General features: G+C 54.0%; 1 protein-coding gene across 2 annotated transcripts in view; it reads left to right on the forward strand.

Moving 5' to 3' along the window:
• Positions 1 to 13,365, forward strand: part of GPD1L (glycerol-3-phosphate dehydrogenase 1 like) — a 19,535-nt gene extending 6,170 nt beyond the window's left edge. For both annotated transcript variants that reach the window (XM_056800381.1, XM_056800382.1), the window contains exons 2-8: positions 1,696 to 1,873; positions 2,588 to 2,728; positions 2,827 to 2,965; positions 4,314 to 4,426; positions 9,490 to 9,723; positions 9,803 to 9,909; positions 10,980 to 13,365. In XM_056800381.1, the coding sequence (XP_056656359.1) occupies positions 1,696 to 1,873; positions 2,588 to 2,728; positions 2,827 to 2,965; positions 4,314 to 4,426; positions 9,490 to 9,723; positions 9,803 to 9,909; positions 10,980 to 11,076 (1,009 nt within the window). In that variant the 3' untranslated portion in view covers positions 11,077 to 13,365. The remainder of the gene's footprint in view (positions 1 to 1,695; positions 1,874 to 2,587; positions 2,729 to 2,826; positions 2,966 to 4,313; positions 4,427 to 9,489; positions 9,724 to 9,802; positions 9,910 to 10,979) is intronic.
• The last annotated feature ends 7,165 nt before the right edge of the window (positions 13,366 to 20,530 follow it).

Here is a 20,530-nt window from a genome sequence, read left to right on the forward strand (position 1 = left end):
TGGGTGGATGGGTGGATGGGTCGATGAACAGATAATTGTGTTTGTGTGTGTGTACTTAATTATATCTTATAATGTGACACACACATATATACAAAAAAAAAACATTTTGTCCCTATAATACCACTAGACTGACACATATACACCCAAATGATGTATTACAGGTAGGTGCAAAGGAAGAGTTTAAAGAGAATCCCTTGGGGCAGCTGGGTGGCTCAGTGGATAGAGAGCCAGGTCTAGAGATCCTGGGTTCAAATCTGCCCTGAGACACTTCCTAGCTGGGTGACCCTGGACAAGTCATTTAACCCCCATTGCTTTGCTTTCACCACTCTTCTGCTTTGGGACCAACACTTGAATGGATTCTAAGCCGGGAAGAGTTAAACAACAAGGAAGAATATCCTTTGATCGGCTGCTGGCCGAGAGCTGATGAGAGCTGCAGTTGGGCCTGCAGAGGCGCGTTTCGGCTGGCAGAGACGCGGGCTGGCCGTGGGGAGGGAGGGTGGCGGGATTGCAGGCGGGCCCCCCCGAAGCCCAGATGCCCCGAGAGCGGTCGAGCTGGCTCCTGCGGGCCCCCCTCGCCCTCGCTGCGGCTCTCGGGCTACGTGCGCTCCTGCCAGGCTCTCGCTGGACGGAGGGGCCCTGGACAGGCACCGAGCCTCCCCCCACGCTGCCGGCCGTCGGTGTTTGTAACTTCTCTCACTATGACAACACACCGACGTCTCCATTTGACCCAGCGAATGCCGTGCGTGATGCCTCCTCTGCCCGCGTCCGCCCAGGCTGGGGGTCGAGCACCTCACTGCTCCCAATACAGGCTGTGGAGGGAGTTTCCATGCTGGAAGTTCCGGCCTTAGTTTCCTGTGGAAGGTGACCAGAACTCGGTCGGTATTTGCCTTGGCGCAGAGCTGCACGAGCTGTGTAGGGAGGGCCTCGAATGCCCCCTGCTGGTGCCAGCTTTGCCGCAGCCGTCCTCTGCTCGGCTTCACTCCGGGGCTTTCCCAACCCGCCAGCTCTGGTTCTCAGGGGGCCCCGCGGTGCTCCCCTCGGTCAGGCCGGCACATGCAGGGTCCTGGCCTGCTTCTCTCCCTCCATTGAGGGTTTGTTTGAGGCCCCCCAGCCTGCGGATCCCCACATTCCCTCCTTCCGGGGTGACTCCAGGGAGAGGCGGCATGACGGTGTCCGCTGTGTGCCGAGCCCCGTCGGAGGGGGAGGGGCGCGGGGCTGCTCCTCTCGGCATTGAGGGGGGCCAGCAAAGGCCACGGGCTGCCCATGGTGACCCCCGTGCCAGGCCTTCAGCCCCCTGCCCCCGGGGCTCCGGGGATCCAGAGCCGCCCGGCCCCGAGCTCGGCTCGCCGTGGGCGTCCTCGGTGTCCGGAGGTGGCGACCCGCCGCGGGGCTCCTCGCTCGCTCGGTGGCCAGAGAAGGGCGCCCAGAGAGCGGGGCGAGAGCCCCTCCCTGCCTCTGCGCCGCTTCCAAGCGAGACCTCGTCCAGGCACTTCCGGGCCTTGGTGACCCCGAGATGTAAACCCCGACACGCGCAGAGCCTCGAGGCCCGGAGCAGGGGCGGCGCTGCCCGTGGGAGGCCTCGGCGTCCAGGAGCTTCCCGGGCCGGGGGGGGGGGGCAGGGCGGGGCCCCCGGGCCTGGCTGGGTTTCGGGCCGGGACCGGACCTTGACTCGGGCCGTTTGTGCTTCGTCCGAAGGGGCTCCGCCGTGGCCAAGATCATTGGCAACAACGTCAAGAAGCACCAGAAGTTCTCGCCGCTGGTCAAGATGTGGGTCTTCGAGGAGACGGTGAACGGCCGGAAGCTGACCGACATCATCAATAACGATCACGAGAACGTGAAGTACCTCCCCGGACACAAGCTGCCCGAGAACGTGGTACGCCTGGCGTGAGCCTCCCCGTGGGGGGCCGTGCCCTCAGCCCTGGCAGGGAGGGGAGGAGGCTGCCAGGGTGGTGCCAGCCTGGTTAGAGGGGGCAGAGAGGAGAGGAGGCTGCCAGGGTGGTGCCAGCCTGGTTAGAGGGGGCAGAGAGGAGAGGAGGCTGCCAGGGTGGTGCCAGCCTGGTTAGAGGGGGCAGGGAGGGAGAGGAGGCTGCCAGGGTGGTGCCAGCCTGGTTAGAGGGGGCAGAAAGGAGAGGAGGCTGCCAGGGTGGTGCCAGCCTGGTTAGAGGGGGCAGGAAGGGAGAGGAGGCTGCCAGGATGGTGCCAGCCTGGTTAGAGGGGGCAGGGAGGGAGAGGAGGCTGCCAGGATGGTGCCAGCCTGGTTAGAGGGGGCAGGAAGGGAGAGGAGGCTGCTAGGGTAGTGCCAGCCTGGTTAGAGGGGGCAGGAAGGGGGAGGAGGCTGCCAGGGTGGTGCCAGCCTGGTTAAAGGGGGCAGGAAGGGGGAGGAGGCTGCCAGGGTGGTGACTGGCCAGTGTCTGTGCGGCGCAGCGCCGGCTTTCTCTGGTCTTTGGGGCTTCCACGCTGTGAGCCCGGCAGAGATGATCTGCAGCCTCCGGGCCGGCTCAGTCGGTCTCCGGGCCTCGGTTTCCTCGTCTCTAAAGCGGGAGGGCCGGCCGGGTGCCCCAAGGTCCCTCTCCCTTCGCTCATGCAGATCGCGGTCCCGAGCCTCAGCGAAGCCGTGAACGACGCAGACCTGCTGGTGTTCGTGATCCCGCACCAGTTCATCCACCAGATCTGCGACGAGATCACCGGGCTTGTGCCCGCGCGGGCGCTGGGCATCACCCTCATCAAGGTAGGCCCCGCCCCCCGCCCCCCCGCGCCGCCAGGCCACACGGTCCCGTGTCCACCCTGCCATGCCGCGCCTTTCCCTGACCCGCCTGTCCCTTGCAGGGCATCGACGAGGGCCCCAACGGGCTGCGGCTCATCTCGGACATCATCCGGGAGAAGATGGGCATCGACATCAGCGTGCTGATGGGCGCCAACATCGCCAACGAGGTGGCCGCCGAGAAGTTCTGCGAGACCACCATCGGTGAGGCCGGGCAGGGGGACTGGGGCCGGGCCAGGAAAGATGTGGGTTCGAGTGCTGCCACTTTGAGTGGGCCGCCTTCAGGCAAGCGAGTTTGGTTCACCAAGCATTTATGAAGCTCCACAGAGTGCTGGGCGGGGGCTGCATTCAAAGACCCCCCCAAAGAGGATTCCGAAAGGGGCCTGGAGTCAGAGGCCTCGAGTTCAATCCCACCTCGAGACACCTATTGCCTTTGTGAGCCTGGGCAAGTGGGCTCCCCCGGGCCTCAGTTTCCTTATCTGTAAAATGCGGAGGATGCCCTCGGGGGCCTCGTCCCCTGGTCCAGCTCTAAGCCTGTGGTCTCCCGGGAGGTGGGAGGGCTCCAGAGGGTCCCCGGTAAGTGATCTGAGCCTGTTTTTTCACCTGTAAAATGGGGGCGCCCGGAGGATGGGAGAGAATCCCAGAAGAAGGTTTGGAGTCCGAGAAAGGAAAGACAAGACGAGCCGACGGCAGAGTCACCCGCGTGTCGGGGTGGCCACCCTGGAACCCGGGACCGCGGCCTCCACGCCTCACCGTGTCCCCCGAGCCGCCCGCTGCCTCGCGCTCCGTTTCCATTTTCTTAGGAGTTTCCGCGGCTCGGTTTCTTCCTTGAGCTGGTTCTGAGTTCCAGTCCAGCCCCAACATGGGCTGTGAGGCTCTAGGCAAGGCGCTTAGCCTCTGCTGGCCCCCCTTTCCTCATCCCTACAATGGGACGATAATAAGGGCGGCCTCCCCCAGCGCCAATGAAGGCTCCTCCTCCTCCTCCTCTTTGCCGGTCTCTTACCTCGATCTCCCTTTCTTGTCATCAGTCCAGAGCCGGGGCGACACCGCCCCCCACCATGGCAGCGCAGGGCCACAGCCGTTGCCCCCCGCTGTGATGGCGGCTTTTAGAAAAGTCTGCCTCTGACCAGTCACGTGACCTCCCAGCCCCGTTAATTGCTCGCGGCTGCTTCGGGACAGTTTGGTCGCACCACTGCCCGCCCATCCCCATCTACCCCCACGACTGTCCTGGCTCCGAGCTTTCCTTTTGGGGTTCACTGGAACCTTTGGGGTACGCAGCCCCCATAAAACACCAAAAGGGAATCAGGACTCCAGTGGGTGCCCGGCAGCCCTCCCGGCACACGCGGCCCCGGCCTGGTGCCCGGCGGGGCCCAGACCCAGCAAGGGAGCGTCCTCGGGGCGCGTCTCGCCACTTTTAGATCTGGAGCTCGGGTCCGAGTCGTGGGTGCTTGTTAGGCCACGAGGATGGGGGAAGGTGTCACAGCCAACAGGCAGGAAGGCAGCCCGCAGCCCCCGGGGGCTCACGGCTCCCTCTCCCTTTGCCCCATGGCAGGCAGCAAGGTCCTGGAGAACGGGCTTCTCTTCAAGGAACTCCTCCAGACCCCGAATTTCCGCATCACCGTCGTGGATGACGCCGACACCGTGGAGCTGTGCGGTGCGCTCAAGGTACAGCTCCTGGCAGGGCAGGGAGGGGGGAGGCAGCCCGGCAGTCCCCGAGATCATCAAACTTGGGGTCTCAAGCATTGTCAGGCCGTGCTCCGAACTGTCAGGGGTGTAAAAAGCTAGCGACGGCCCCAAAGGACAGAGTGAGCCCCCCCAGGCCCTGCCGGCAGAGCCGAGGGCTCGAGGGACAGAGTCGGGCTGCCCAGCCGCTGGGCACCTTCTCTCTGCGAGGAAGAGCTCCGCTCCCCGCATGAGGCGCTGGTGCTCGGGGGAGGGAGGGAGTGTGTCCAGAGAGGAAGGGCCTCGGCAGGATTAGGAGCAGGAAGGGGCTCTCTCCGGGCTCTCTGTAGTACCTGCTCATCCAGGCCAAATGGGTTGATTCAGAGATTGAGCAGCGCTTCCTGCTCCCTGGAGTGTCTGTTCCCAAGTGGCCCAGGGAGCCTCCATACTGTCTGCTGCTAAACTTTGGGGCCTCAGATCCTCTTTGTGCTCTTATTTTTTGTTTTTTTTTATTATCATGCAAAACCCACTTTCATGGTGGTCACTGTTGGAAGAGCAAAGTTGTACCTAACCAAAACCCCAAAGAAAGCCATAAACCCTCACCCCAACAGGTCTTCCTCGAAGCCTTCGTGCTCTTAAAGCTCACAGAGGATCTTTCTCCCCACAGAGCAGTTGTGGATGTGGGTTACTTTTTGGCTCAGTCATCTTCAGTGGGGTCTGACTCTTCATGACCCTAGTGGAGTTTCTTGGCAAAGATGCTGGAGTCGTTGGCCATTTCCTTCTCCAGCTCATGTTACAGATGGGGAATGTGGGAAGTATAATAACTTTAAAAAAAATTAGGAGGCTGTTAGTAGCTTTATTACATCAAAGTAGAAATAAGAACGAGAGGGAAATGTAGGAAAGACATAGGGAGTTGCCTAGCCTACCACCTTATGTGCCATTCTGATGGAATCCAGCTCACCACTGATAGGGTTCCAGTCTCAGCCAGAAGTCCACGAGAGTCTCTTCAGCAAGAATCACCAGCGGCAGAGTCTGAATCTGAATCCAAATGCCCATCCCTATGGGAATCTCAATGGGAATGTCCTTTCAGCAAGAGCCACCAGAATCCGAATCTCAATCTTGAGTGCCATTTTGTACCAGAAGCCAAATGGGAATCTGAATGGCCTTTCAGCAAGATCCCTGAGTGCCAGAACCAGAGAGAGAAAGTCTTCTAGACTACCAGTCTCTCCTCTATACGCCAATTTCTCCACCCAGTAGCTCCCGGGGGGAAGCAGTGTTTGTGGGATTGATTTCCTGTCTCTGGTTTCAACTTCCTTTCACAGTGGGCATCTATATCCTTGTATATCTCAAAGGACCTCCCAGGTCCCTGATTGATTAAATTAAAAGGGAGGGGAATTCAATTCTCATGGAAGGGAACTCCTCTCCCCATTATGTTGCTTTGTTTTGATATAATCAATCAGGGACCTGGGTGCCAGGCAAATTAAGGAACTATGATTGGTTCCTGATATGTGCCATGGGAGAGCTAGTGAGTGGAGAAAACTGCTTATAAAGGTGAGACTGAGGCCTTCATGGTCTTCTGTCTGGAGTTTAGAACTGAAGAAGCCCCCATTAGAGGTGAGCTTCAATCCATCAAACAGCATATAGGGTAGTAAGCTCATCAACTCTTTACCTCTTTCCCAAATTTCCCTCTCTTTACTATCACTACTTTGATGTAATAAAGCTACTAAAGCAACTAGCAACCTCATAATTTAATTTTAATTATTACAGGATCCTGAGATAAACCAGGTGAAGTGACTTGCCCAGGGTGACCCAGCTGGGAAGTGTCTGAGTCTTCTGACTCCAGTCCCAGCACCGAGCTTTATCAGTATTTACCATCTTAGAAATTAGAATGTCTCGGTGTTATTACAACAATATTTTTGACTTCAAGGACCCCCCCCCCCCCCAAAGGGTGTCAAAGGTCCTTGGACCACACTTGGCACAGCACTGTTCCAAACTTCCATCTTCCTTTTCCTCTCGGGTTTACGGATCATTTCCCATTTACTCCTTGGGATTCTGAGAATGTTCCTGTTCAGTGGTAAGAGGGATGCAGCTGAGCAGGTCCGTGCAAAGACCACACTCAGCCCCGATTCACACAGTACTTCTCCCATGCGCCATTTTGAAACAGCTCTTTGAAGAGTTCCTCTCCAATAGAAAGCTCATGTCTTTTCTTCCATCATCCCCCATGGCCGCCACCAACTGGGAGTCAGTGCCTCGGACGCCTGGTATAGAACAGCCGAGGGAGGAGCTCCTGGTTTGCCAGCAGTGGGAGGTGCTGAGTGGGAGACCCCTCGGGCTTCACCTTGGCCACTTGGGACTCAACTCCACGGCCTGAGGCTGCCAAGCTGCAGCCGACTCCTAAATCCTGATAACTCCAGACCCGGATGATCCCCATCTGAGGATGGCGGAGGGGAGGGGAACAGAAGGGTCAGGAGGAAGCCTCCAAAAGCAGGAAAGCATTTTCACGTGAAGCACAGTGTAAATTCCCTCTTCTGTAGTAAAGAGAACAAGAGACTGAACAGCGAGTACCTCGTGGAGAAGGCCAAGCTCTTGTTAAAAATAGTTTGGTTTTGCATCATCACTTCCCGCTGACTCAGCCCTTCCCCAAACAGAACGTCGTCTTCTAACAAAATAGAATTAAGTAAAACAAATCAATCCATCAGCCACGTGGGCCGCGTCTCGCCACATGCCTCGTTCGGCACGGGGTGCATCACCTCGCACAGGGCATCCTTTCCCGTCATTCCCAGGAAGTCCCAGCCTTCATCTCCCAGGCAATGAGAATCCTACTTCCTGGGTGCTTGGAGGGAAAGTGGCCCCCCAGTGCTCACTGAAGAGTGTCATCTTGTGCGGGCTGCCTCCTGGGCGTGTTGGCAGGGCCTTCGTTTGAAGCACAGCTTAGGGTGCCTCGATGTTTCTTGGGCCCTTTTTAGATGTCTGTTTAATGGCACTTCATTAAGGTAATGACCGCTTAACGGGCGGGGGGAGAACACCGTGGAGATGGGCACGTGCCTAAAGGCTCGGCGCCGGCCCAGAGACCCCAAGGCTGGCTTTTCAGTGCTGGGGGGCAGCGGCGTTCCTGGCTGGAGCCCTGAGAATCCTGGCTGGGCCGAGGGGGCTGGAGAGGGGGCGGGAGAACGAGAGAGCCCTCGGCTCCCACGGAAGGCTTGTGATCCGACTCGGAAGGGCCAAGAAGGGGTCGCTGGCAGAAAGCCTGTGAGGGGGCGCCGTTGGCTCCCAGGGTGCAGGCGGCGTCCCCCCGCGGCCTGCGAGGCTGGGCCTATGGGAGCCGTTTCTGCGGCCTTGTGTCCTGGGGAGCGGAGTGTGTGCCGGCACGAGGGAGCGCCAGACCGCAGCGTCAGAGCTCCCCGAAGTGGCTCCTCCGAGGCCTCCCGAGCGGGCCTGGCCTTGGGTGCGAGGCTGCCCGCTTCGTCCTTTGGGGTCCGGAGTTCTGGCTGGCCATTCTTTGCCCCAGGGAGGGGCCGCCACGTTGGCTAGCGGCAGGCTGGCTCCGGCCTCCGGAGCTCACCTTCGCTTTGGCCACGTTCGGGCCGTGGCCGAGAGGGTTGGTCGGGAGGCCGGCCGCAGGCGTGGAAGAGAGCGACGCGGCCGCGGGGCCTTCAGGAGGAGGCTTGGCGGCCCCGAGGACCGCGGCCTTCCGCAAAGAGCTCAGAAAACGTCCTCGGATGGAAGCGGTCACTCTGCGAGCTGGGCGGGCACCACGGACGGCCGCCGGACCTCGGCCTGCGCGCATCCTTTGCCAGACGGTGCACGGACCGAATGAGCGTTCAGGGGCTGACCCAGACGGGGGTCACCTCGGGAGGGACCCACGTGGGGAGAGAGCAGGAGCGGCCTTGGCGCCCGAGGCCGAGCCCTGGCCCTGCCTCCTCTGGGGCCCCGGACACGTCCCTTGGCTGAGTGTGTTCTCCTCCCTTTGCCCTGTTTTTGGGGGGCTGCTCGGAGCACCCTCGCACACGCGGCCCTCTTTGGGACCATCCACACATGTTTTAGGGGACGCCAGACGTTGGGCAGTCCAGGCCGAGATGTAGACCCGAAAGGATCGGCGTGTGGATGGCCACTGCTGGAGGAAGGGTCGTCGGCCTGGACGGCTGCCTGCAGGCTGAGTAAGGCCTCGATCAGGGGGAGCCCCGGGGCCATACACCCCCAAATCGTGCTCCAGACGCACGGAAGCCAACCAGAGGAGATGACAGAGGAAAGCCTCGGACTGAAATGGAGGTATCGCAATGGCGGCAGCTTCGTGCTGTGAGCCAGGCCTGGAGCAGGGAGGTCCTGGGTTCCAGTCCGGCCTCGGATACTTCCTAGCTGTGGAAGCCGGAGCACGTCCGCGGCCTCTGTCGTCCGGCCTGACCGCTCGGCCTGAAGTCCTGGAACCCGCGCGGTGCTGCTGAGCCAGAAGCCGGGCTCCCAAACAGCCGCCCAGAGAGAGCCCCAATGAGAGGCCTCCCCGTTCCCCCCGCTGGGGCTGCGGGCACAGGTAGACTCGATCTCAGGGCCAGCCAGTCCTCTGTGCCTCCGCCTACGGCTCGGGGAGGTTTGGCGGGGAAGGCCGTCGCCCCACTTAGGCGCTCCCCAGGCGGCACTTACTGCCAGCTGTGCCAGGCACGATCGGACGAGAGTCGGGACCCCCACGAGGCAGGGAGGGTTGGGGAGCAGAGCAAGCCGAGAGTTCAGCCTGGAGGAGGGGGCTCTGTCCTCGGCCCTGCGGCCGCCCCAAGTCCGGGCTGGTCACCCCTGAGGACAGAGAGGAGCCAGCCGAGCCGAGGCCGCCATTTTCCCATCTGCAACATGGGCTGGGCCAGTGCGGTGGGGGCTGCCACGCGAGGTCCGTCTGCTGGTGCGTTTCTGTCTCCTTAGAGCTGCGCCCGGGCTCGTTTTCTGTCCGTCTGTCCACCCGTCCTTCTGTCTCGCCCGTGACATGCCGGGCTTTGGGCCCCGCCCAGAGCAGAAGGCGGAGCCCGGGGTGCCAGGAGGCGGGGCTCAGCGCCCCTCCTGACGCTCGCCTCTCCCCCCAGAACATCGTGGCGGTGGGCGCCGGCTTCTGTGACGGGCTGCACTGCGGGGACAACACCAAGGCCGCCGTCATCCGCCTGGGGCTCATGGAGATGATCTCCTTCGCGCGCATCTTCTGCAAGGGCCAAGTGTCCACGGCCACCTTCCTGGAGAGCTGCGGCGTGGCCGACCTCATCACCACGTGCTACGGCGGCCGCAACCGCAGAGTGGCCGAAGCCTTCGTCAGGACCGGAAAGGTAGCCGCCGGGCCGGGGAGGGCGGGGAGGGGGGCTCCGGGGGGCCGCCTGGGCCTGAGGCTCTGCTCTGTGCCTTCAGACCATCGAAGAGCTGGAGAAGGACATGCTGAACGGGCAGAAGCTGCAGGGCCCGCAGACGGCGGCCGAGGTGCACCGCATCCTCCAGCAGAAGGGCCTCGTGGACAGGCGAGTAGCGGCGTGCTGGGGCGCCCCCTTTCCCTGCATGCTCTCGCTTTAGTTGTATTCATAGCTTGTTCCCTGATTCACGGCCTCTCATCCCCCTCCCCCCCAGCCGGCAAGGCACCCCTCTGGGCCGGACGGGGGACCCTGTTAGCCCGGCTGAGCGCCCTCACTCACGCCTGTGCTCTCCCGGGCCTCTCTGCGCCCCTCGGGCTCCCCCGGCTCCCTGCACGGCTGCCAGGAGAGCAGCGGCTCTTCCCGCTTTGTGCCACCTCCAGCAGCAGCTCCTTCCCCTCGTTATCTTTGGGGTACGAAGGCCGCCGGGAGGGCTGCCAGGGACGCGCTCTGACTTGGCCGGCCGCTGGCCTTTCTTTCACCCATCCCGGGAGTCGGGAGCTCCTGCTGCTGCCCAGAGAACAGAGACAGGCCAGGAAGAACAGGCCCCTCTGCAGGCGCCGCACGCTGCCGGACGCCTCCAGGGCCCTTTCTGTCCAGAGAAGGAGGGCAAACCTTTTCTTCTTGCCCCCTCCCTGGCAGCGCCGCTTTGGGCTCTGCCCACTGTGGCAGCTTCCTCATGCCCACCTCATGCCCGGCCCTGAACACATGGCCGGCCACTCCTCCCCCCTTTCTCCCTTGAGATGCTGCCTCGGCTTCTCCCTGCACCGAGGGGGCTCCCCAAGAGGAGGCGGCTGTCCATTCTGTCCCCAGCATGTTCCACAGCGGCCTTCCTGGGCCTCTCCTGGTGCTTGTGCTGAGGGGGAGGGGCAGGGGACGCTCACGGGGGACCCCCACCCAGGAACACTCCCTCCAGTGGCAATAAGTGGGAAACCACGCAGCTTTGGGGGCACCATCGGAGAGCGCTGTGGGCCGTCACTGTGATGCCCGAGATGAAGAACGGGAGGACGTAGAGCCAGGGGAGCAGTCTGAGGGGGACCTGAAAGGCGCCTGAACTCGGGGCCCCTGGCTTACCTGTCATGAAGCCCAAAGGCAGTGCTGTGGCCACGCCGGTCTGGCACTGCCCTCCCCAGACTGGTAGAAGGGCCCCATGAGAGCATCTCCTCTCCTCTCCTCCCCAGGTTCCCCCTCTTTACGGCTGTCTATCAGATCTGCTACCAAGGGCGGCCTGTGCAGGAGATGCTTTCGTGCCTCCAGAGTCACCCGGAGCACATATAGGGGTGACGGCAGGGGCCCGACTCCACACAGACATGCACGAAGGCAGATTTCTCCAGGTTCCTTCTTTTCTAGCCCGGGCAGAGAGTGGCACACGGATGGCCTAGTGCGGGACAGATCAGCACACTCACTGACTTGTGGGTGTTTTAAGATGCCGTCAAGCAAGTGCTGCACAGCTCTACCTATGTGATGTGTGCGTGCGTGGGCACCTCCAAATGCCCCCCTCCCCCCTGCTTCCTCTTTGGGAATTTCCCCATCGTGATCGCTGGGAGATTGGGACTCTTTTTACTCCTTTCATTTTCTCTGTTTTTAAATTGGGCTCGTGTGAAGGCCAGGCCTCGGAGGGGGCACCGGTGTTTGTAAAACAGTGGGCCAGCATTGCTGGGGGAGGTGGGAAGAAGAGGGACGTTTGTCTGCTCAATACACCAAATGCACGAGAATTTTACGTCGTGCCGTCCAGTCAAACCCAGAAGCATCTATTCCTGAGCACTGCTGGGCAAGGCAAGCACCAGGGAGCTCAGGCTTCGGTGACTGTGTGGGCCGTTGCTTTTTCATGACATTTCCAATCGGGACACTGGCTGCATTGCTCTTTCTGCCCTTTCCTGCCCTTTGGGAAGCCCGACCTCTCTCTCCCTGCCTCGTCCGTGACCCTGCTCAGGCTTAGAGCTGTAAGAATAGCGTGAAAACCACTTGCTCCCCCTTCCCGGTAGTCTCCTAGCCGTGCTTGAGGCCTCCCAGCTCTGTGTCGTTGCCTAATAAAACGCTTGGTGCCAGAGCGTCTATGCTCGTGCCTGCCAAGCTCCCCACCGTCGGCACCGTGGGGCCGGCCCCTGTCCGCCTTAGGGCCCTCCTTCCTGGACCCCGGAGCCTGGCCTCTGGCTGTGGCAGGCTAAGGAGGCTCTGACAAGCTCACCAGCATTGCTCTCTTCCTTACCTCTGGCCCTCTGCCAGATAGGGATGGGGCAGGCGAGAGACAAGGAGAGCCCCAGGGTTCTCCTGGGACCCGGCCGGTGGCCGCCATATTGAAGTGGCCTCTTCTACACATGGAGCCCGACTGCATTTCACAAGGCTTGTTCTTGGCACATGGCAGTCTTGAACCAGCTCGTGTGTCTCTCTTTAGTCTGCTTAGATCTCCCCCAAATTCTTTATGATGACCCCAGAAGCCAATGGAACCTAGGCGAAATCAGCCTCACGAATGCGCACATTAGATACTCGCTGTGATTTTTTTCCTTTCTTTCTGGGACTCGAAAGGGAATGGATTCATCCCGGTGCCTGAGCCCTTTCCTTCGCCCACCTTTATTTAGCACTGGACAAATGGGAAGGGAACGTGGGACTGTCTCCAGACCTTCAGGGCCCCCTCAGTCACTTTCTGAGACATTTGCTCTTTACTTTTGCTATTGCTGAAAATGATTGTAGACGAATGTTTTGTGGGATTTTTAAAAAATCCCACCCAAAACCACTGGGCATTTTAGAATCAGAAATAGACACCTGTGAGAAGCACATCAGGCTACTTATTCTCTTCATTGACTTCAAGCCACTCGACTGGTGGGAAGCCTTTTAAAAGTTTGTACATTCATGAAAAAAGTTGCATTTTAAGATCCCTAAAGGGTTGTCCACTAATCGGGGGCTCCTGGGTAGCTTCACTGTGAGGGGCGGTTGGGGTTTTGTGGATTCCCCTCTGCATACTCTCTCTTTCTCTGGCTTTTATACTAGTGTGGTTGGTTGGGTTTTGTTTGTTTTCCCCCCTTTTGACAGGCCCTGGCACCACTCTCTCTAAAGTCCATTTTTTCAATCTTAGACATACACAACAGCCACACATTATGAGAAAGGGCAGATTTTTAAAAAATTTGCACGCTGGGGATTCTAGCTATTTATTATTCCACTGGCGATAGCCATCTGCTGATCACCTGTGACCTTTGGTTTGATGCTGACTTGGATTAACGCTTCCTACTAATGGTGGTAACTGGGGGATGTCCATTTGTGCACGAGCCACCCGTAATGGCGCCTTGCTAAAGCATGGCTGACAGCAGCATGGAATCGGCATCTTCCTCAGATTTCTCATCCAAGAGAGTGGAATGAAAGAAGGACCTTGTGAATGTCATGGTCCATTGGGTGGGCTCATGGGGGGATGGGGAAAGGAGATGGAGCTCCTAGTGAGGTGCCCGTGGACAAAAAGAATGTTTTCTGTCACTAAATCTAACTCTTGATTTATTTTCACGTGGACTGTATTTGTTTACGTATCCTAGATGGGCATATAATTAAAAGCTTGGTACAATAAATGTTTTATTCCCACTCTGGTCTTTGAGTCTCTTTGTTTCTTCTAGGCAGCTTGGCATAGAGAATAGAACACTGGCCTGTGTTGGAGCCCCGCTGACTTTGACCCCGGTCAATCGATGCCTTGACCTCATTTAGAAAATAAGAGAATTGGACTCTGGCCTTGAGTGTCCCTTCAGGCCAAATCTGCCCTGGGAGGGGGCGGTCATAAGATGGCGAACACTGGAGAAGATGCCCCGCTCCCCAGCTTGGGTTGGGGGGATGGACGGGGTCACGGATGGTGAGGTCAAATAAAGTATTGCACACACCAAGTGATGTGGCGACGACTGAATAGAAATAGACAATGTAGTAGTACGTAGTAAAAGGATGTTGTAAATGGTCAGACGCTCTTGGGCAGTAAACGGCCTCTGGCATCCGGCCATCTCTTCCATCCCCAGGGCTGGCCCACTAGAGGTCACTCCTGGGCAGACAAACATCTCTGGTTCCAGGCCCGGCCCTGGCCCAGGCAAGACCAGACTTTCTTCAGAGCCAACTTTCCCCAAGAATTGAAGGCAGTGCCTGAACTTGGCCGCACTTTCCCAGAGGTTTCCCTACTGGACATTCACCAATCGCCCTCCTGAGTCCCCGACCCCGGCACGGAGAGAGAAGGCTTTCCGTGTCATTCCAAGTTCGTTCAGTCAGCTGGCCTGTGTCTATTTGAGGTGGAGGATTTTCTTGGTTTCATAGGCTATAGGGGTCCAGTCAAAGTCCCGTGATGTAGAGCCAGGATCCCACCAAATCCTGGGCCCCCTGGACCCCAAGCCCAGTCCGGTGCCCGTCTTCTGGCCGGTGGCTCAGCAGCGGCCCATTCTGCTGCTCCCAGGAAGCCCGGAACCACACGCACCCTGTGAAACGGCCTCTGTCTTTGTCTCCCTCCCTTCACACATATAATTAATAACTATAAATGGAGGAGGCCAGCTAGTCCAACACCTTTCAGAGATGAGGCTGAGGCGAAGAGACGTAAAGAGATTTTCCCAGGAGCACCGAAGGACCAACCAGAGGCAGACAGACTCCTGCCTCCTCCTGCACCCCCAGCCCTGTGGACACCCAATAAGGGCTTATTGACTGGCGCCTCACCTTGTAGACACGGCCCGGCTGCCCTTGAGGTGCCTCCTCAGAAGAGAAGACATAGATGTGACGCAAGTTTTTAATAACTTAAAACCGGAAACACCAACAGTAATCAACAACCATTTTATGGCGCCCCTCCTTGGAGCCAGACTGAAGATACAGAGACAAAAATGAAACCGTCTCTGCCCTCAAACGGTAGAGGGGGAGCATCTAGTAGTCCCCTGCTGTGTACGAAGTACTGGGGATACACATAGTAAAGGAAGAGTGTCTGCCCTCCAAGAGCATGTAGAATAGAAAAGGCATTCATTATTATAATAATGGGGACATAAAGAGCTTGTGTTGTTTTTTAAGAGCTTAGTTGACTGGAGCTCCTGCTAGTCTCCTTCAAAGGATCATCGCCAGGAGCTAGAAGGAATTCAAGAAACTGGGGCTCTGATAGCCTACAGGATTTGTCCAGGGTCTCCAAGGTGGGAGCCGTCTGAGGCAGAATCCCAAACCAGATCGTAGGACCCCCAAGGACTCGAACGAGGGTCTTCCTGGATCCTAGACCAGACCTCTAACTACTACACCGTAATGCCTACATAATAGTCAGAAATTTAATAATATCTATATCAGTAATATCAATTTCAATCTTCTTGAACTCAGTCTCAATTATAAGAAAAAATAGAGATCATAAATGAGTAACCATTAATCATATATATGTGTATATATATATATTAGAAGAATAAAAGAGCACGTAAAGAGAGCTCCAAATGGTTACTTTCCTTTTAGTAATTAAAAAAAAGTTAACACATGTCATGTATAATAATAATATATTGAACTGCATATTGTGATTTGGTGCATAACAAAAAAAATAAAATGCTAGAAAAACAAAGAGTAAGATAAATGAGGGATGGGGTAGGATCTGTGGTTCATTGTTCCAAACACCTCCCAGGTGAGGAAATCCCATCAACTAATGCAGGTCAGCACCTTTGCAACCGGTTTTCTTAGAGAATAACCTATAGCAAAGTTAAGTGACTTGGTCAGGGTCATATATGTCAGAAGTGAGACTAGAACACATCTTCCTGCCTCTAGGATGACCCTCTAATCACCATACACAAATAATAAAAACTATATCCCAAACCTGAAACTTCCCTTATTTCATTTTTAAAAATATATTTAATTCCTTAAAAGTAGGGGGAATTTTTATTTAATTCTGTATCCTATTCATTTTTTAAATGTATATTTTTCAAAATTTTGTTCCTGTTAAGAAACCTAGTGCTGGACTTATAGATTTAAGTCAGAAGGGACCTTCAAGATCATCTAGTCTGACCCCTTTGTCTTACAGTTGTGGAAACAAAAGTTAACAAAAATTAATTGACTAGATTGTGGTCACACAAATAATAGCAGATCTGGATTCAAACCCAAAACTCTTTCCACTCCTTGCCCCTACCTTGGAACTGTTACTTAGTATTGATTCTAAGACGGAAGGTAAGAGTTTTTTAAAATAAAAATAAACAATGACACAAGGTCAGACAGGTAGTGTCGAAGGCAGAACTCAAACCCAGGTTCAATGCCAATTGCCTAACTTAATTTCTATAGCCACTGAACCTTTTTTTTTTAGTGTGATTTTTTTTTATTGGAAATTTTTATTTAATTAATTTAGAATATTTTTCCATGGTTACATGATTCCTGTTGTTAAATTTATGGTTGGACTGAATATATTTAATTGGTCACCAGGGATTTAATTACTAAATCCCCAAAATGAATTATTAAAGTCAGAATGGAATTTATGGTAGTTTATTTTACAATAGAGGGAAGATATTAAGGAAGAGAGAGAGAAAAAAAGGAGAGAGTGAGCTCTGGCTTCCTCTGAGCCAGGTAAGAATTCAAAGGCCTAACAGGCAGTTCTCAGCCAAAGAAATCAAAACTATTAATAAGCACATGAAAAAGTGCTCTACATCTCTTATAATCAGAGAGATGCAAATCAAAACAACTCTGAGGTATCACCTCACACCTAGCAGATTGGCTAACATGACAGCTATGGAAAGTAATGAATGCTGGAGGGGATGCGGCAAAGTGGGGACATTAATTCATTGCTGGTGGAGTTGTGAATTGATCCAACCATTCTGGAGAGCAATTTGGAACTATGCCCAAAGGGCAATAAAAGAATGTCTACCCTTTGATCCAGCCATAGCACTTCTGGGCTTGTACCCCAAAGAGATAATGGACAAAAAGACTTGTACAAAAATATTCATAGCTGCGCTCTTTGTGGTGGCCAAAAATTGGAAAACGAGGGGATGCCCTTCAATTGGGGAATGGCTAAACAAATTGTGGTATATGTTGGTGATGGAATACTCTTGTGCTAAAAGGAATAATAAAGTGGAGGAATTCCATGGAGACTGGAACAACCTCCAGGAAGTGATGCAGAGCGAAAGGAGCAGAACCAGGAAAACATTATACACAGAGACTGATACATTGTGGTACAATCGAAGGTGATGGACTTCTCCATTAGTATCAATGCAATCAATGCAAAATCAAAAACAATCTGCAGGGATCTAAAAAAATACTACCCACAAGCAGAGGATAAACTGTGGGAGTAAAAACACCAATGGAAAGCAACTGCTTGACTACAGGGTTGGAGGGGATAAGACTGAGGAGAGACTCTAAATGAACACTCTAATGCAAATTCCAACAACAGGGAAATGGGTTCGAGTCAAGAACACGTGATAACCAGTGGAATCATGCGTCGGCTATGGGAGAGGGAAAGGCGGGGGGGGGGGGGGGGGGAGGAAAAGAAAATGATCTTTGTTTCCAGTGAATAATGTATGAAAACGACCAAATAAAATAATGTTAAAAAAAAAGAAATAAAACAAAATTATTAAAGAGAAAAAAAAGAAAGGAGAAAAAAAAGAATTCAAAGGCCTCAGCAAGGGGAAAGGAGTCTCAAGACGATGGGCCTTTCTGGAGGCCTCCAGAAAGGCCAAAGGAAAGGAAGTTAGCCTTGACACTCACCATGTGTCAGTTCAATCAGCAGATTCTTTATCAGCCTCAACTCCAGGTGAACTGCTTTTTACAGGAGGTTCCACTGCAAGTACGAGTCTTCACTCCAAGTGAGTCTCTTCACTCCAAGTGTGTCTCCTTACTCCAAGTGTGTCTCTGTTTCCACTTTAAAAGATCATTTTCTCTTGCATCACTTCCTCTAAATTTTTACATCTACCAATCACAGCGGACCCTCTACTTCAGGACTGCCCACTCTTTAACACGTGGGTCACAGACCTCCCACTCAATGTATGAAATGGGTGTTCACACTTTTTTGTGGTTAAAATCCAAGACTGGGTAGATCTCCATACTCAACTTTAAGTACTGTGTTTACATTTTTGGGTATTAAAATCTAAAAACAGACAGGGGGTTACAATTTAATCTTCACAATCAAGGAAGAGCTAAATACTTTCATTGTTACAATCAGGGGAGAGCCAAATCCAATCTTCACACTGTTCTTTTCCTCCCCTTCTCCCCCACCCCTTAGCCAAAATGCAATTCTACTAGGTTTTACATGCATCATTGATCAAGACCTATTTCCCTATTATTGATAATTGCACTAGGGTGATTGTTTAGAGTCTACATCCCCAATCATATCCCCATCAACCCATCAAGCAGTTGTTTTTCTTCTGCATTTCTGTTCCCACAGCTCTTTCTTAGGATGTGGAAAGCATCTTTCTCATAAGTCCCTCAGAATTGTCCTGGATCATTGCATTGCTGCTAGTAGAGAAGTCCATTACGTTCAATTGTATCTCAGTGTATCAGTCTCTGTGTACAAGGTGCTCCTGGTTCTGCTCCTCTCGCTCTGCATCACTTCCTGGAGGTCATTCCAGCTCCCATGGAATTCCTCCACTTTATTATTCCTTTTAGCACAAGAGTATTCCATCACCAACATATACCACAATTTGTTTAGCCATTCCCCAATTGAAGGGAATCTTCTCATTTTCCAGTTTTTTGCCACCACAAAGAGTGCGGCTATGAATATTCTTGTACATGATTTTTTCCTTATGATCTCTTTGGGGGTATAAACCCAGCAGCCACTCAACCTCCTAAGGGTAGCCAGCCATGTAATGAAATACGTTCTTCCCCTTCCTCCTGCCTTGTTCTCCCGAGAACAGCAGCCTTCTTCTTCTGGGGCAGGTCCGATGTTTGGGATGGACATTGTCCACAAGCCGCACCCAGGACCACAGTCACCCCGTGATAGAGAGGGTAAAGGGGATGGATCAGATGCTAGCATCTCTTCTTTCACTCTCTAGTATTCCATCTACAGAGGAGACCCTGATTTCTGAATTGCCTTGGAGCCCTGGACCCAAGGACTGCCGTGTTTGGTGTGTTGGCCCTTCTGCTCTTGGCTCCAATGCATTTGACCCTCAGGGTGTTAACAATCTGGTCTCTGTTGCCAAAGCTCAGAGAATAATATCCACCTTGGTAGAAAGAGAGAAGGAAGAAGAAGGCAGAAGGAATGACATCAGTCTGGGCTTCAGGATGACCAGGATCCAAGTTCCAGTGCTGATATATCCTGGCATTGTGACTATGGGCAAATTATTCAACGTCTGGTGCCTCCAGGAAAAAGAAGATTTGGGTGGAAAAGAGGATTTGGAATCAAGAGGACTTGGGTTTGAAAACAGCCTCTTCCCATAACTATCTGTGTGACCTGGGGCAAGGTGCCCTCTTTGGTCCTCAGGCTCCTCATCTGTTAAATGGGGGAGCTGGACAAGGTGCCCTCTAAGGTTCCTTACAAATCTTCATCAAGAATCCTATGAATTGGCATCAAAGTGGCTATTAAGGTCCCATCACAGACATTGCGTGGTCCTGGCAGAATGGAATCTTTAAAAATAAAAGGATTGGAGTGGTTTGGTGGCTCAGTGGATAGAACACAAGACCTTGAGATGAGAGGCCCTAGGTTCAAATATGGCCTCAGACACTACTTAGCTTAGTGCTCCTAGGCAAGTCATTTAACCCCCATTGCCTAACCCTTTCCACTATTCTGTCTTGGAACCAATACTTCATATTGATTCCAAGGCAGAAGGCAGGGATTAAAAAAATAATAAAGAATTAGGCACAGGAATAACAGTACAAAAAAAAATGGTCATTCCTTGTTTTCCACTGTGGAGAAGGAGATAGCAGCAAAGTCCCTCCCAGCACATGACCTCTATCTAAATCATCTTCAAACCTATTGTCTTTCTGCCTTCCTCTTCCTCTTCCTCCCTCTCTGGGACTCTCCTTTTCCTCTTCTCTTTCTGGACAGAAAAATAGAAGCTGTGTTTTTTATTTAGCCTTATTGTATCTATTAAATATAGTCTTTTGTTTCCTGTTCTATTTTTTCCACTTATTATTGATATATTTGGGATTTGTATCACCTCCATTTCTATATATAGCCTTCTGCCTTCTCCCCAAGGAAACATCTCCTATAAGCAACAACGGGGGGAAAAGTGTTTAGTAAAAAGTTAACCAACCTGTCAACAGACTAAATGTGTCAGTTTCCTGCCCATAGTCCCCTGACTTTGTAAAAAAAAAAGGGGGGGGGTGATGAAACATCCATTTTTTCTCCTGTCCATCCCAGCCAAACTTGGTCATTATAATTACATGGAGTGGGGGCAGCTGGGTGACTCAGTGGATGGAGAGCCAGACCTAGAGACAAGAGGTCCTGGGTTCAAATCTGGACTCAGACCCTTCTTAGCTATGTGACCCTGGGCAAGTCACTTCACTCCCATTGCCTAGCCCTTCCCACTCTTCTGCCTTGGAACCAATATATAGTATTGATTCTAAGATGGAAGGTAAAGGATGAAAAATATTGATTACATGGAGTTCTAGTCTTGTTCCCTCTTCCTAACTTCGATAGCAGGTAAGTGAAATAACCTTTCTGTTGGAAAAGATTAAGGGGGGGGAGGAAGGAAGGAAAGAAGGAAGGAAGGAAGGAAGGAAGGAAGGAAGGGAGGAAGGGAGGAAGGAAGGAAGGGAAAGAAGGAAGGAAGGAAGGAAGGAAGGAAGGAAGGAAGGAAGGAAGGAAGGAAGGAAGGAAGGAAGGAAGGAAGGAAGGAAGGAAGGAAGGAAG

The sequence above is a fragment of the Monodelphis domestica genome, chromosome 5, assembly GCF_027887165.1.
Source record: "Monodelphis domestica isolate mMonDom1 chromosome 5, mMonDom1.pri, whole genome shotgun sequence".
Lineage (NCBI taxonomy): Eukaryota > Metazoa > Chordata > Mammalia > Didelphimorphia > Didelphidae > Monodelphis > Monodelphis domestica.